The sequence below is a fragment of the Strongylocentrotus purpuratus genome, unplaced genomic scaffold, assembly GCF_000002235.5.
Source record: "Strongylocentrotus purpuratus isolate Spur 01 unplaced genomic scaffold, Spur_5.0 spur5_scaffold_8, whole genome shotgun sequence".
NCBI classification, from domain to species: domain Eukaryota; kingdom Metazoa; phylum Echinodermata; class Echinoidea; order Camarodonta; family Strongylocentrotidae; genus Strongylocentrotus; species Strongylocentrotus purpuratus.
The window spans coordinates 16,914,880-16,931,473 of record NW_022145614.1 but is presented as its reverse complement, the minus strand read 5'-3'; the positions used below and the strand labels follow the sequence as shown (position 1 = coordinate 16,931,473).

Here is a 16,594-nt window from a genome sequence, read left to right as displayed (position 1 = left end):
CTGTCAATATGTTTTACTAACATGCTTTTAACATTTTATAAGGAGGAGAGTGGGTTTTGGTTATCCTAATTAAGCCCAGATCGATGCATTATGATTGGATTTCATGGCTGTGGAAAATCCCCACCGGAAACATCGATGACCCTATTCCAATCGACTCCAAATCACCAATGATGTAGTGTCTCGGCAGTGTTACTTAAAATGTTGAATACTGGTCGTGCGTAATAGCGTAAGCAAATCACTGGAAATGTGTTGGGTATGTACTTAACACTCGATAATTAATATTCAATTGTTTGAAAAATACATATTTCACGTCTGTATGTTTTTTTTCGTCATCTTAATTTTAATTTATTTTTAGACAGTGTACAATATTCTAATGAGAATTAGTTGTTATTGTATTTGTAATTTTAATTCGTTTTCTTATACTCTGTTGTATTGATGTAATTCTTCGTGTTCCTGGAAATAACGTAGAATAAAAGGAAAGTAGATAAATACAAAATATTTGAGGTTGTCCAGAATTATTGCTAGTTGACTAGATTTTTTGGCAAACCATTACACTGGTACTACTGTATGGATAAATAACTAAGTCCGTTTTATGTTTATATTATTCTGTCATTTTAAAGACATAAGCCCAATCCTCTGCTCATCCTGAGCTCATAGTAGCTTGTATGCAATTACCAGGCATAATTAACTTGTATACCCCTAAAACTATCAGCTTCATAACCAATTAAATGAGAGTATAAAGTCAAACAATAATCATGGATTAACAATCGAGTGTCGTCTAAATCCTCTTTTACCAATTTATTCTCATTGATTTTGAGCCCTTGAATAGAAAAGTTATAATGCCACCTAAGACTAAAAAAAAAGAAAAGAATCATTTACAAGCAAACATTATCTTATTCTCTTCTCGCACTCCTTGTTTAAGGCAAGTCTTGTAATTGAGTCATCCAAAATGGATAAAGTTTACGTGGGATGCTACCTAGCCGGGTACGTTACGATTATTTACGATTATTTACAGAGGGGTGCAATTGTGCACCACCCCGTGCACCACATCAAACTCCCCTACTTTAAGTGAAGTATTTCATTGTATTTTGTAGTTTGGTAGGTTTATTTTAATAACTGTTTAATCATCAGATATTAATGATAGTTTAAAGATATGGAAAATGTTCTTGTATTTTATATATAGCAAAGCAATTTCACATACAAATTCACCACCAAGTGTCGTCTAATCCGGCGATTGTCGTCTGCTATAAACGTCCAGTGAGCGAAAATGAGACAACCGGAGCAATATGCAGATGAGCTTCAATTCATTTGTATTTTTTTTAATCTAGAAGCTCTAGAATAATTAAATTTGCTATAAATATGGGGTTAACAGGTATAGAGAATGCAGTTCTGTTGTTATTTCAGCTATTTGGTGTCAAGAAGGGTGCCCCCCGGTGTCACGATTTTGGTAAAATCAAAATGCCTGTCTCATGAAATAGTAAAATTACACAATATAGATAGTATGTCATAGTCAACATTTTGGCCAAATTTGGTGCTTTTGGAACAATCTGAACACAAATATCCCTTACACCCCGACTAATCTTCTTTTGTCAATAGCTTTTGTAGATATCATATTTATTTCTTGCGTTTTACTGAATCTTTGAGGATACCTTATGCATCGTATGCACCTGAAATGAAGTAATGGGCAAGTAAGAAGTGCATGAAAATATGACGAGACAATAGTATTAGGCTGTAAAAGATAATTGAAAGGTTATCCTATGAAAGCTAAGATATATTCAATCACATTACACAATGAATCAAAAACAAATAAAACAGAATAGAACTTTTAAAATGACTTGAATAACAGTGTAACGCATGTATATGAATAGACGCACTTTCGGTGTAACCTTCTAACCTTGGTACAAGGAGATTTTGACGGTACTTGATGCTCTGTCAACAGTGGCAGGAAAAATATGCATAGGGTATCATAAAACTCTTTACCGTGAAAATAGATTCCAAAGTCACATTGACAACGACTTTTTCATTATAAGCTATTAAAATTGGGTATACTTTTCCTTGATACGCACTGAATAATCAATATTTACATATAATATGTTCATTTAGCCAGTATCTTTTAGGACTTGCCATCATGTACCCAGGGGCGTCGCTAGACCTTTTTCCCAGGGAGGGGGGGGGGGGGGGGGGTTGGGGGGGGAGGCATGTAGAGGCCAACGATTACCGACAAAACTAGCCACCAATAACCGACAAAATTAAATGTCCCAATATCTACAAATTTAACCCTATAAACCCGGGGCAGAAGGCTAAATTGTTTTTTCTATGGACTATCTATAGGACTTGCGTATGCGCAAATTGTCATTTTCGTCGACGACATAAATATACGAATTATTTCGTCAACTTAGTCAGCATCATAGCTATATATTCTAATGCAGGCGCGCAGCTAGGATCTTATTTTAGGGAGGGCGGTAGTGAACAGCGAATCACTTAAAGAGCGCGCGAAGCGCGGAAGCTTAGACGTTTCCTTAAAATATTAGGAAAAGAAGACGATTTATTGTACCGTTTTCGACTGTTAATCATTGCTGAATGAAGCTCCCCCCCCCCCTCCCTCCGCGCGAAGCGCGAAAGCTTTGACGTTTCATTAAATTATGAGAAAAAGCAGACGATTCGGTGTACTCTTCTCGACTGAATTCAGTCGAATACTGTTCCTTATCTGAATTCAGTTCTCCCCCTGCCGCGCGAAGCGTGTAAGTTTCTAGCGTTTCATTAAATTATTAGAGAAAGTTGACGATTCGTTGAACCGTGCTCGACTCTTAATCCTCCTCTGAATCCAGTTTTCTTCCCCTCCCGCGCCAAGCGCGGAAATGTTGACATTTTTTATTTAATTAAAGAAAGAAGTCCATTCATTGTACCGTTTTCGACTCTTAAATAAGCCCTAATTGTCTGAATTCAGTTTCCCCCTTTAGCGCGAAAGCTTTGACGTTTCCTTTAATTATTAGAGAAAGCAGACGATTCGTTGTACCGTTTTTGACCCTCAACCCTTGTCTGAATTCAGTTTCCTCCTCTTCGCGCGAAGCGCGAAAAGCTTAGACGTTTGATTTAATTATTATAGAAAGAAGACGATTCGTTGTACCGTTCTCGAGTCGTCCAAATGTAGTTTTCCCCTCCCGCTTGAAGCGCGGAATTTTTTCCTTTTTTTTCCCATCAAAATATAGAGAAAGAAGACGATTCGTTGTACCGTTTTCAAATCTTAATAAGCCATATTTGTCTGAATTCAGTTCCCCCCCCTAATTTTTGGCGTTTCATCAAAATATTATAGAGAAAGGAAGACGATTCATCGTACCGTTGTTGACTCTTAATCCTTGTTTGAATTTAGTTTCCTCGAAAGTTTTAAACCTCTGATTTCTTTAGCTGATATTATAGGAATGTGAAACTTTGAGAAAATACAAGTATTGTAGTTGTAGTCACTCTCAAAGTCGTCACAGAGGATACAAAGTCACAGTTCGTAGGGAAAAAAAACTTGTCGGCTGACCGACAATATACATCTCACCGACTTCAAACTTCTGCATTGATATATCGACCAAGAAAACCGACACAGCTGACCCGACACAGCAACATATTTATCCGTGTCTTTGTTGCTCCCTCGACGAGACGACTCCACCCAACAACCCCCTCTCTCTTTTACTCCCACTCCTTTTCTCTCAGGCTCTTACCTCCCCTCTCTCTCCTTGCTTTCACCCCCCCGTTTCTTTTGTTTCCCTTTTTAATTTTCCTTCTTTTTTCCGTTTCTTTCTTTTCTTTCTTTTCCTTTCTTTCCTCTCCTCCCTCTTTTTTTCTCTTTCTTTCTTCTCTTTTCTTCCCTTTCTTTCCTTTCTTTTCCTTTTCTTCTTTTCTTTTCTTTTCCTTTTCTTTTCCTTTTCTTTTTTTTCTTCTTTTCTTTCCCTTTCCCTCTCTTTTCCCCCTCCCCCTTTTCTCTCTTTTCCCGACGGCAGCGCAATTTTACTGACAATATCCTGACAGGTGGGGGTGTCGCACCTCCACACCACCCTTTGGTGACGCCCCTGCATGTACCTCTGCCATGTCACATCGACACGTATGGCGTTTATGGCATTTAAAATACCAGCGCTCTTCTCCTTTCTTAATCTTTCTTTGCCAGTCACTCTCTTCCTTTTTTCTTTGTTCACCAATTTAAACTTAGGGCCGAAATGACATTAAGCTAACGTTGCAACCCCTCCTATATCAAATTTATGCTGATGTTCTATGCATTCAGCATGCAACCTATGAATTAAAAAAAAAATCCTACGCAAGCATAATTATGTACTCTATTGCCCCCCAAAGGTAATGTCAATGTCGCATTAATGGGGATGAGTTTGTTTGTTTATAAAGATATATAAACCAATAAATAAATTTAATTAAAAATAACAAAATATGTTTATATAACCTAATTCATATTTTCTTATATAACGTAATCATATGTTTCTCTGTATATTCTAGATGTCTCGAAGCTGACAAAGATGTGGGGTGATGATGATGATGATGACAACGGAAGCCGTTTTGCGTATCGTCCTAACTCGAGAGATGACCGTGAGAAGAGAAGACGAAGTGGATTTCGAAGGGATGGGACCAGAGGACAAGGCAGAGGAGGTGTAACGGGTGGAGATAACGTCATGTGGGGAAGACAGAAGAGGAGGGAAGTAAGTCGTGATAGAGAAGACGCCATGAAGGCTAAAAGATTCAGGGGAGATAACTTCCGAAAAGGAAGGGACACAGAAGGAGCGAGAGGAAGGGGACATGATGGAGAGAGAGGAGCTGGAAGGGAAGTTGGAGGCCAAAGAGGCGGTAACAGAGGAGGCCCATTCCGCCAGCGCTACGACAGGCAACACGACGGACAGCGAGGCGTTCGGCCTAGAGGCCGCTGCCAAAGAGGGGACAACGTGGCTCAGAACGCAGCTAGATCTAGAAGAGAAGGCTATCGGACACGGGAAAATACTAGGTAAAGTACAAAATCTTAAAGGAGTGAGTAACATTGCTGAAAAGGATTCACTTCCTTTCTTCAAGATAGATCGCTTTGCATGTTTTGCTTCCTTAGGCCTCTATGAACCGATATTCTTTTACACATTATAATACGTTGCAATGAATATTTTTGTAACAGGTAAATAGGTTAAAATATTTGTTTATGACGACACCTAGACCTACTTGTAATAAAGTAGAAATTAGTCAGTTTAGTAGAAATTGTACATACAAATCCCCGTAAATGTTGTATTCAGTACTTTTTTTCAGCGAGTTGACACATTTGTTTAACGGTGAGTTGAAAAAATAACACTTAAACTTTGTGTCAGTCTTGAAATGTATGAAAGGCGGTAGGTAAAAGTAAGAAAAAAAAGCTCTTCGTGACATGAATATGAATCAATCTAAATATATTCACATCATTTATTTCTACCATTTCAGATATGGACAGACCCAAGGAAAATACCCAAATATCCAAAGTAACTTCAGACCACTAAGTTCCACACTTCTCATCGAAATACTTGAAAAAGACCCTTCCGAGGCCGCTACAGAACTTGGGTCCCTAAAAGGAAGCCTTCAAGCCAGTCTCAATGAAGACTTGATGAATGAGGTACAACAGCATCGTCTTTGGGGGGCTCTAGCATTTATTTGCGGAGCTCTAGGTACAGAACAAACAGTGATCATGCTCCTGACAATGGCCCTCGAGTCCAAACTCTGTCGTCAGCATTTACTCACGTTTTTGACCAATCTCAGGCGTCCAAGAGAGAACATCGACGGAAGACGGTTAAACCTTTTGAAGAATGTCATCACTGTCTTCCACTCAGCCATGCAAAGTTTGCCAAGCCGTGCTTCAGATCTCAAAGTTGCAGTCACTCTCATCTCCGATGCTGTAGCAGACATGGATGAAGACGACAAACGTGATGACATCATGGAGTCAATAAAGTCGTTGAGTAGTCACAATGAGGACATTGAAAAAGAAAGGGAAAGAAAGAGACAGATGGACCACATTTCTGAGAACCCACCTCCTGACGACTTCCGCCAGCAAGACATTCTTCCCACTGTCAAGGAATTGCAACCCGGATATAAGCCGTTTCTCCGTCCTCATCTGACTAGGGGTGTATATGCCGATGCAGACCACTACCTGGATGTTCAGTTCAGACTCCTGAAAGAAGACTTCGTCTACCCTCTTCGCAATGGGATATCAGAGTACTTAACTTTCAAGAAGGCGAACCCTGAAAGAAGGGCCAAACTTCAGGATGTGCGAATCTACGAGGAAGCCCATTACGTAAAATCTGTCCGTGATTTCTCCGGAATTTCACATTACATGGCCTTTAAGAAGTTACCTCGTGTCCGATGGCAATCGACAAAACGACTCATGTACGGATCATTGCTCATCCTATCAACGGATGATTTTAAGTCCTACGTATTTGCTACAGTGGCCAAACGGGACGTAGAAGAATTAGAAAAGGGAATGGTAGCTATAGCATTGGTCGACCAAGAAGATGCATCATGTCTACATAATAAGAGTTTTGTGATGGCAGAGTCCTCTGTCTTCTTTGGAGCTTATCGCCCAGTTCTCCTGGGTCTCCAGCGAATGTCTGGCCCATACTTGCCGTTTTCCCAATACACCTTGAGCATGTTCCATGATGTAAAGCCACCCAGGTATCTCCAAGATTTGATGGTAACTGAAGACGGTGAAATTCCATGTAGTATTGATATCTCACCTCTGCTGAAAGGCATACCACGATGCTCTCCACTAGTTGATGTGCCTGGCGATGGTGCTTGGCCTGATATTGACGATGTACAGCTCGACCAATCACAATATGAAGCTGCCAAGACTGCTCTCACCAAAGAACTTTCTGTCATACAGGGTCCCCCAGGTACTGGCAAGACTTTCATAGGTCTGAAAATTGTAGAGACCCTTCTCCTCAACAGAGAAATCTGGTCAAGTGAAGAGAAACCTAGCCCAATATTACTTGTGTGCTGCACAAATCATGCACTGGATCAATTTCTGGAGGGGATCTTAACATTAAATTGCTCTGGCATCGTACGAGTTGGAGGCCGTAGCAAGAGTGAGCGGTTGCAGTCGTTGAACCTTAAACGGATGGTTGGTCGGAGGGGACTACATGGTGAAGAGTACGTTCAACGAAGGATTCGTCATGTCAAGAAAGAAGTTGACGCTACAAAGAGACGTGTGGAGAGAACGCAAGCCAGAATAGAGGGTGCAAGAAATGGGATCATCAACGAGTACGAACTAGGCCCGTTCATGTCATGGCAGCATTACAACAGCCTCCTGCGTCTTTCTCATTTGAAACAGTTAAACTCCTGGCTCGTAAAGTGGCTTCTCTGTGACTGTGAATATGACAGGGATTGGAACCAGCAAGCAAGACAGGATACACTAGAACAGAGAAATAACCAGCAAGGAGAAGAGAGGATAGAAAGCACAAAGCCTGATCCTGTGCCAAATGAAGCAACAGTTAAGGTAGAATCCGAACGAAGTGCCATCGAGTCTGAAAGAATGATTGATGGCGAATATGGTAAGGAAGATTCTGATGAAGAGGAAGACGAAGACTACCCTTTCCTAGGCCTTGACTTAAATGATCTGAACAAAGCAGAGGACGGTATCTTGCGGAGGTTCATCCAAAGGAAGATGTCTGGCAAAGATGTTCTCGATCCAGGTGCTCTTCAATCAATAATGGATATTTGGAGTATGTGTTCAAATGACCGCTGGGCACTCTACCATATTTGGTTGCATAACTACCTTCAACAGTTGAAAGGAAAACTGCCAGCCTATGAACTCCAATTCAAGAAATCTTGTGGTCAGCTTGGTGAAGCTAAAGACGTAGAGAAATACCAAATCCTTCGACAGGCAACTATAATCGGTATGACTACAACTGGAGCAGCTAATCACCAGCAGGTTTTGCAGAGAGTCCGGCCAAAGATTGTAGTAGTTGAGGAGGCAGCTGAGGTACTGGAGGCACACATCATCACGGCATTAAATGCATTCTGTCAACAGCTCATTCTCATTGGAGATCATCAACAACTTAGACCAAAACCGAACGTGTACCACCTGGCCGAGAACTATCATCTGGACGTTTCATTGTTTGAAAGACTTATCAACAATGAATTTCCTTACTCACAGCTTGAGCTGCAACATCGGATGCGTATCGAACTGTCGAATCTGATGAGAAGGCACTTCTACAGCAACCTTCGCGACCATGAAACGGTGAAGCGATACGAAAGTTTGAAAGCAGTTCAAAAAGATATCTTCTTTCTAGATCACGCGGAACCAGAATATGAAATGGAAGATACACAGAGTCACTACAATCTCCATGAAGCCAGACTCGTAGTAGCGTTGTGTAAATACTTCCTGCAGCAGGGGTATGAACCTGATAAGGTTACAATCCTCACAGCTTATACAGGTCAGCTACTGAAAATCAAACACATGATGGATCGTAGCAACTTTGAGGGAGTCAAAGTTACCTCAATAGACAGCTACCAGGGTGAAGAGAATGATATCATTCTTCTGTCATTTGTGAGGAGCAACAATCATGGGCGCATTGGATTCTTGGGGATTTCGAACCGAGTCTGTGTCTCATTGTCAAGAGCAAAGAAAGGGCTCTACTGCGTTGGAAACTTCACCCTCTTTGCAGAAAAGAGTGATCTATGGAAGGGAATAGTGAAAGATCTAAAATCAATGGGATCTATCGGAGATTCCCTTACGCTGCAATGCACCAATCATCCAGAAGAGAAGACAGCGGTGAAAACTGCCGATGACTTCAAGAAGGTACCACTAGGAGGATGTAGTAGAGACTGTGATACCAGGCTTGATTGTGGACACGTTTGTCGATTAAAGTGTCACTCAGCGGATCTAAATCATCTCGTTTACAAGTGCAAGGCTCCTTGCTCCGAGGTTATCTGTGAGAAAAACCACAAATGTCCAATGCTATGCTCAGATCTTTGCTCGACCTCTTGTTCAGTTATTGTGGAGAAGATTCTGCCCTGCCGTCATGTCTGCAAAAGGGAGTGTAATACCGACATTCAGGTCATTATGTGCGAGGAAAAGGTTGACAAAACCTTAAGTTGCTCACACGTCCAATCTCTTCCTTGCCACATGTCAACGGCGGGACTTGAAAAAGAGTGCGAGGTCATCATCAACAAGGAACTGCAGTGCGGCCACAGAAAGACAGAGAAATGTAATGGAAGTGGTCGATGTGATGAGATAGTCTTACAAGTTCTGGGATGTAACCATACCTGCCAAGCAGCGTGCCATAAAGATCCAAAGAACATCAGATGCGAGGAAAATGTTGAGAAAACCCTACCATGTGGACATATGCATGCTCTTCTCTGTTCCGAAAGTATTGACAATTTTAGGTGCAATACAATTACCAGAAAAAATCGTTCATGTGGACATGAAATCATGGAGAAGTGCTGCCATAACAGTAAATGTTCCGAACTTGTAGAGAAAACCTTGCTTTGCGGTCATAAATTTGAGATGAAGTGTTCGACCGAAGTTGAAACAGTAGTATGCGAAGCAAAGTGCGGTAAGCAGCTTCCATGTGACCACACTTGCAAGCAAAGGTGTGGGGTGGATTGCACTGAGAACTGCACAGAGATGATCACCAGAGAGGACTGGCCATGCGGTCATAAGGTAACCGTTAAATGTTGTGATGAAAGCGACGCATGCTACATCGCCTGTGAGGAGATCTTGATGTGTGGTCACAAGTGCAAAGGGACCTGTGGAAAATGCTCACAAGGTCGTTATCACCACCCCTGCATTGAGACGTGTAAGAAAAAGCTGGTGTGCGGACATGAATGCGCCCTCAATTGCGGTGCACCATGTCTTTCATGTGAAAAGAAATGTCCTCGGCGTTGTCGCCACTCGCAGTGCAAGCATCCGTGTAGTGAACCATGTGATGTTTGTACGAAACGATGCAACTGGAAATGTAAGCATTACGAGTGTAAGACGTTGTGCTGCGAACCTTGTGACAGACCCCCATGCAACAAGCCCTGTCCAAAGAAACGGAAATGTGGTCACCCTTGCATCGGCTTATGTGGTGAGATCTGTCCCAATAAATGTCGCATCTGCGACGAAGAAGATTTGGAGCAACGTTTCTTTGGGACCGAAGATATCCAGACGGCAAGGTGAGCTGAATTTTATAGAACTATCCTTTTAGCAAATAAATCAAGGAAGACGCCTACAACATACAACACATATGTAAAGAGATGACGTTGAATATTTTAATTGCTACGTTTTTCATAGAAACTGCATTTCACAATATAGAGGAACCCCCTTGTAAATTTCCTGCTTAATTTCATCATTACCACTACATGCCTCTGTACAAGAAAGACTATTGAATGTCAATGGAATAAGATATCATTGCAGTACTTCGATAATTCGTCTAGATTCATATTGCTCTTCATGCTCCTTGGAGGATAAAATTAAAGTATTGGAAAAGAATTAGAACCATTAAAAACCATTCCTTAAAACTATATGAGAATATGCCAACAGCAGAGCTAGATCCGTGCTTTCACACATTTCAAAATTTCTTTTGCTACGTCTAAAGGTACATTCAACTAGAAGACTGTGGACATTACTTTGAGGTAGGAGAGCTTGACAAGTTCCTTGGACTAAGCACACAATCCGACGGTGCAGGAACATTTACCAAATTATCGGTAATACTACAACATTTGTTTGTATTAATTATTAATTAATTTTTCTTTTGAATTTGGGTCGCTTTATCGTTGATTACGACACACCTCTAATCTAAAAAGTACATGCATGTGTAAATGTGTTAAAAGTAGACTAACAAGGATTTGGCCTAATTCATATAACACGTGCAGTAAGAATTATTCTTTTAACTCCTAAATTTGTTGATGTTTCAGTCACTTCGGTGTTAATTGATTACTGTGACACTGAAATTAATATTGGTTTTTATTTTGTTTCATTTTAAAGGTAAAAACCTGTCCAAGATGCGAAAAACCCATTCAGTTCAGTCGTCGCTACAGTAATATCCTGAGAGAATCTTCAGCGATTAAGCCGCGAATCGTGGAAAAGCTACAGGATGCTCGCAATAGCAATGAAGACAAACACCTCCTCCATGAAGTCAACTTAGCCGTCATGTCGGCGAGACAAACCATTCAAATTTTGTCACTCCAATCGTCAACAGCGATCTACTCAACGCAATTTGGGGCATTGGTAGAGAGTAGAAAAATGATAAACCGGCCATTTTTGAACAAGCTTCATGAACTTCTCCAGGTATCAACAGAGGAACTGCACAGGCATAGCGAGTCGTCACCGAATGTGCTCGTAGATCAACGCGCAAACGATCTCTGGAATGAGATGAATCGAGTGACTATCATGTGTGACTTGGCCGAAGTATTGAGGGAAGGAGCAACAGAATCAACCGAAGTACCCAGACTTCTCAATATCCTAGACCAGGACAGGAATATGACATCAGGACATGTCATCCTTAACGAAATTCGCACTGTAAATGGGATGAGCCATACTGGCAGTAGCCTACGGACTTCTAAACGCCCTTCTCGTCTTTCCTTCGACGTAAACATGTGGTTTACTTGTGCCAAAGGACATCCCGTTTCGAATGATCAGCTCAAGGAGGACGCGTGCGAGGACTGCGTCTTGGAGAAGGATGAGCAGGAAAGACCCCGCTCCGAGGTTTCTGCAGCTGTAGGACAACCGGATGACCAAAGACAGAATGTGCCCAGTCATCGAGGTGTCGGTAGTCAGCAAGGCCAGCGGGGTAGGGGACGAGGACGTGTAAGAAGAGGTCGAGGTGGAAGGGGTGGTCACAAGAGAGACTACCAAAGAAACTATGGCCCGTTTTATGCCTGAATATGCGATCAGAATGTTCGTACATAAGATATTGCTAGACATTTTGCAGGAAGATGTATATAATCGATATAAATCACGGTTTATGAATCCTACTGACCTTCGTATGAAAGATGTTTTACCCAGATATGCTTTATTGAAAGATCGTAATTGATTCGAGCTACATGTATAATATTTTTCATTGAGATGAATAACGCCTGAGCAATAAATTGATAACGAATTCGAAGTATACTGATTTGCCGAAGTCTTTTTAATCTGTTTAGAATGTATTGGTTTCAGTATACTTTATTCAAATTATTTTTCATGAATTATTTTAAGGACTTATGACAAATATGAAATATATGAAAGAAAAGAACTTATGAAAGATATTCCATGTGCTTTGTGAGGTATAAATAATCGTTTCGTAACGTATGTAAATATTCTTTATATTTTCTGTTTTTATTTTAATTGGACCAATTGTTTAACCCCACCTTTTCCCTGTTTAATGATATTAAATAATAATAAAAAAGTTACTTATAAAGCGCTTACCACCGCCGTCTCTAAGCGCTATTAATACTTGAATAGTATGGTAGAAATATAGAAGAACGCAGAAAAAGTACATGTCTGTATAAGAATACAAATTCGTATCAATATGTTGTAAATAGATCTTCACTTTCTTGATCTTCAATCAAGATGCACTTAGGTGTACACTAGTTTAAGAATTTGAATTTTTGAAATATATTGATCGTATCCAACAGTTCAAAGTTGTTTTAATGCAATACTGTACTAGAAGCCCTACCGCAGAATCCCTTTTAGTGCCATGTCAAGTCAACGGTAGCAGTATGGTGTCGTTGGTTCTCGCAGCGAAGTGGAAATCAATTATTTGATTATACACCGTTGGCAAGTTGACCGTGAGAAGGTTCTGTGCAATTACTAGTATGCTAGAACAGAAAGTTCATCAATTCAGGATAGCTTTAAGTTAAGATGGCACACATGGGAACATGTTGTTGTGTTTAATATGCAATGTTGATAAGGCTGAACAGTCTGTACACTTAATTGTGTCTGAGAAAGGCGAATTATGAAATTTAACATATGAATTTCACTATTGGTTGGTATTACATGAACCACCATCCTACTAAGAAAACGCATTGTAAAGCATTGTTAAAAATCACGACTTTCCCATTTTATCCCTCAAGATGTAAATAGAAAATTGATTTACATGAAGGTTATTTTGTGTAAATCATTGATTCATGCAGTTAGTTTTCATGTATAAAGTTTATTTGACTACTCATGCTTTTTTTGTAATTGATAGATTTAATTAGAATCAATAATACTGTTAAGATAAAAGAGTTATGTATACTCCTTGGTCATTCAGCAGTTGACAAATATGTATCGTATCTTTAGAAATATTAGAAAGAATCGTGACACATTGGTACTGCTTTAATAAATTGTATTGGTAGATATAAGCACTAAAAAATATATAGAATAACAATATTTTTTTTATTATGTATAGATATCAAGATTTTCATTTAAGGTTTTGTGACATTCTTCACTACATAAATTTCCATCATCTCATACTGGTGATCTACTATAATTAGCGTTGTTGAGGTTAAGAAAAGAAAAGCAACGTATTAGATGATAGCCGATCAAAGAATATACTTCTAAATTGAAGAATTTTTGCTGATGACAAGTACTAAAATATTGAAAAATTACTCTCATTATCAGAATTTGGGAATAAAGGTTAACATTACTGTACATTATATTGATTTTCTATCCTCACGGTCGTTTATTATAATTGCAATTTTATAATGAGATTTATGCAACCTAGGTTTAAACTCCCAAGTGTTCATGAAACGGAACAGTAAAACAATATAATCTCCCTTTTTTTGTTTGCACCAACCTTTCATGTTTGATATGTGTGGAGTCCCATGTACTCATTTTTGTTTGCGGTGCTTGTGACTTTTCAACAATGTTGAATCCAATTTCTTTTCATTTTTATCGTTTCGAACTTGACAGCATACATCAAGTCATATGTAATGCATGATCAATTTCATTTCCGATTGCTTCTCGGCAGTTTCGTTCACATGACTATAGAACTCAGGATTTCATTTTTGTTGCTGTTGTTAAGAATCAGGTAACGAATCACAAAATAAATAAACTTGTTATACCTCTCTCCGAACATTTCTCTACTTTTATTTTGTATTGTGGGAGGGAACATCATACATACGATGCAATAACTGTTTTTGTCTGTTTGTGTTTTTGTTGTTGTTGGGGGTGGGGAATCTTAGAGGCTTCAGCTCATTTCAACATGGAAACTACCAAATATTCTTTCAACTGTCATCTCAAACTCACAAAGCGAGGTGGTTTCTTTCTCATTTGAGGGGGTGGGGATCGGAATGGTGATTTCAAACATCGTGGATATAATTTGCATTGAGTCTTCTTTCAGTCAAAACTGGAGAGATGATAAATCATAATATTATTGTATAGGAATCCTGGATGACGGACAGGTGCTGAACAGGGGACTCATTGGTTTGCGTAGTTTTCAGAGGTGTACGGGGGATTTCCCTCAGTCGAATAATAGAGGAAATAAAAAAAGAGAGAGAGAGAGGGACGAAGAGAATGAAGGGGGGGGGGGTGCATGTGGTGAAAAGAAGGTGATGTGACACTTCTCCACACTCTTTCTCAATCGCTTGACGTTATAATCCGCATGCCTTCCACCAAGTAAATACAACAACCAAACTCGTAGCTTCGACCACTTCCCCAACATTATGCCTAACCCGATACCTTACACTTAATATTATCTGGGATAAAATAAGCATCTGGAGCAAAGGTTGGCGGAACACTGCCGGGATTATCTTATCTGGGATTTTTTTAAAGGGAATAATTATTGTCCAAGGAAGCTTATTTTCTCATAGACGATGATGTTTAGGGGGTAGTTGTGCCAACTTGTGCGATGTTACTTGCCCGATGGCGGTTGATCTTCGATAGTTGCCCGATGAGGCACACAAATCATTAACTATGCTTATTTATCGAGATTTTTCGTTAGTACGCTTATTTATTAAGTTATTCCGCAGTTTTTCTTTTCCCTTTGACAAGCGTAAGAATAAACCGTATATATTATTTTAGTGGGTGCACGGCACACAAGAAACCCTCGTTTATTTACCATTGATAGGTAGAGCAAGGCAACATTCATAAATCATGGAATATAAATTCGGTATTTGGACTTTGACCAAAATAATATTACTTCCGAACGCTCATATTTTACAATGCATTCTGGGATAAAAGTTGTATACTGTATGAAATTGACATCATATATAAATAGTATAGGCTTTGGCAAACGAGGCGGAGGCAGCTGCAGCATTCCCCCCCCCCCCCCCCGCGGCTTCCCATAATCACATCATGATACTGAATACTTAACAAAATTAAAACTTATACATAACATATACCTAAATTACAAATTGGAAACCTATGTATTACTCGATATCGACAAATCACATAATAGCTAAATACACGGAAATCATAATAAACAATAGTAGCCTCGTGATTGAAGAAGGTCGGTATAAGAAAATAACGCTAATCTTAGGTTATGCCCTTTTTTAAACTGAAGTAGAGGTTGAAATACACTTCAAAATAAAATGTACTCACTTAGAAGATCCCAGATTAAAAATATGCTCTAAAATTAACAATATAGTTCCGGACTTTAAAAACCTAAACGACCATAAGAAATTTAAACAAATGATGTCCAATGACGAAACCGACATAAACGCAATAATTATATTTGGAATGGGGGAATAGAAATGAAGAAACGTACTAAAAAATAATAAAGGAAGTGCGATAGCAAAATTTCATTTTGATGAGAGAATTACATAGAGTTTAAATAAATTAATTTGACTGCTCAGAGAAGGGTGTTCATCATGATTTTTCACTTTGTAAGTGTACGCTCTAATTATAAGAGAGACTTTTACATTATGCTTGTACATGCGTCATTATTGCATAAACCTGAAAAATATACTGTATTATGTTAACTTTGTTCTGTAAACTGTGTAAGCAGGAAACTCCCTGGTGTAAGGTTGACTATACTGTATTCTGATCAAAGCATGGTATAAATAAATTCAGCCTCGATGCAAGCATACGTTAATGATGACATAAGCGAACTAATCGCGAAAGGTCATGGTCTTTCAATTCCGGGTGAATCGCGTCAGACATCACGCGACACATAACAATAGGGACTTTTAGATTTGCACGTCGACATCTTTGACTGCAACGTGTGACGTCATTTTAAGGCACTGCGCATGCATTGCGTCGTCTCAGTCGGCGATCGAGAATGCGTCAACCTTGATTTTCCTAAATCTAGTACATACATACATATTGGTATTTGTATAGCGCCTTTACATGCTCAAGGTACTAGTATGTCGCGAGCGCATAAAATATACAGTTCCTCAGGTAGACAAAGGAACATCCCTTCCCTGCTATTATGTAAAAATGTGTAGAACAGGTGTCACATGCATATTCACCTCTTCTACACATTTTTACATAATAGCAGTGAAGGGATGTTCTTTTGTTGAGGGTAGAATGAGGAACTGTTTACTTTGTACTCTTTCTTTGTCCGTGATGTTCATAGTGTTACTTCCTGCATGCATGTATCGTCGAGTGCAATCTAAAAGATTTCTAATTGTAGTCAACATGGGCAGTTAAGTATGTTGACACGCATGATCAGTCGGCGTTCGTCGTGTTCTCGTTCACTCAATCTAAAAGTCCCTAATA

General features: G+C 39.5%; 1 protein-coding gene across 1 annotated transcript; it reads left to right on the top strand.

Moving 5' to 3' along the window:
* Positions 1-4,508: 4,508 nt before the first annotated feature.
* On the top strand, positions 4,509-13,772 carry LOC105443121 (NFX1-type zinc finger-containing protein 1-like). Its single transcript, XM_030975678.1, has 4 exons — positions 4,509-4,987; positions 5,443-10,146; positions 10,569-10,677; positions 10,958-13,772. The coding sequence occupies exons 1-4, from the start codon at positions 4,509-4,511 to the stop codon at positions 11,852-11,854; spliced, it is 6,189 nt and encodes a 2,062-aa protein (XP_030831538.1). The 3' UTR covers positions 11,855-13,772.
* The last annotated feature ends 2,822 nt before the right edge of the window (positions 13,773-16,594 follow it).

Coding starts and splice junctions, on each gene's coding strand:
- LOC105443121 (XM_030975678.1), top strand. CDS start 4,509: ATGTGGGGTGATGATGATGATGATGACAACGGAAGCCGTTTTGCGTAT. Junction 10,147..10,568: donor GAAGATATCCAGACGGCAAG/GTGAGCTGAATT, acceptor CTACGTCTAAAG/GTACATTCAACTAGAAGACT. Junction 10,678..10,957: donor GAACATTTACCAAATTATCG/GTAATACTACAA, acceptor TTCATTTTAAAG/GTAAAAACCTGTCCAAGATG.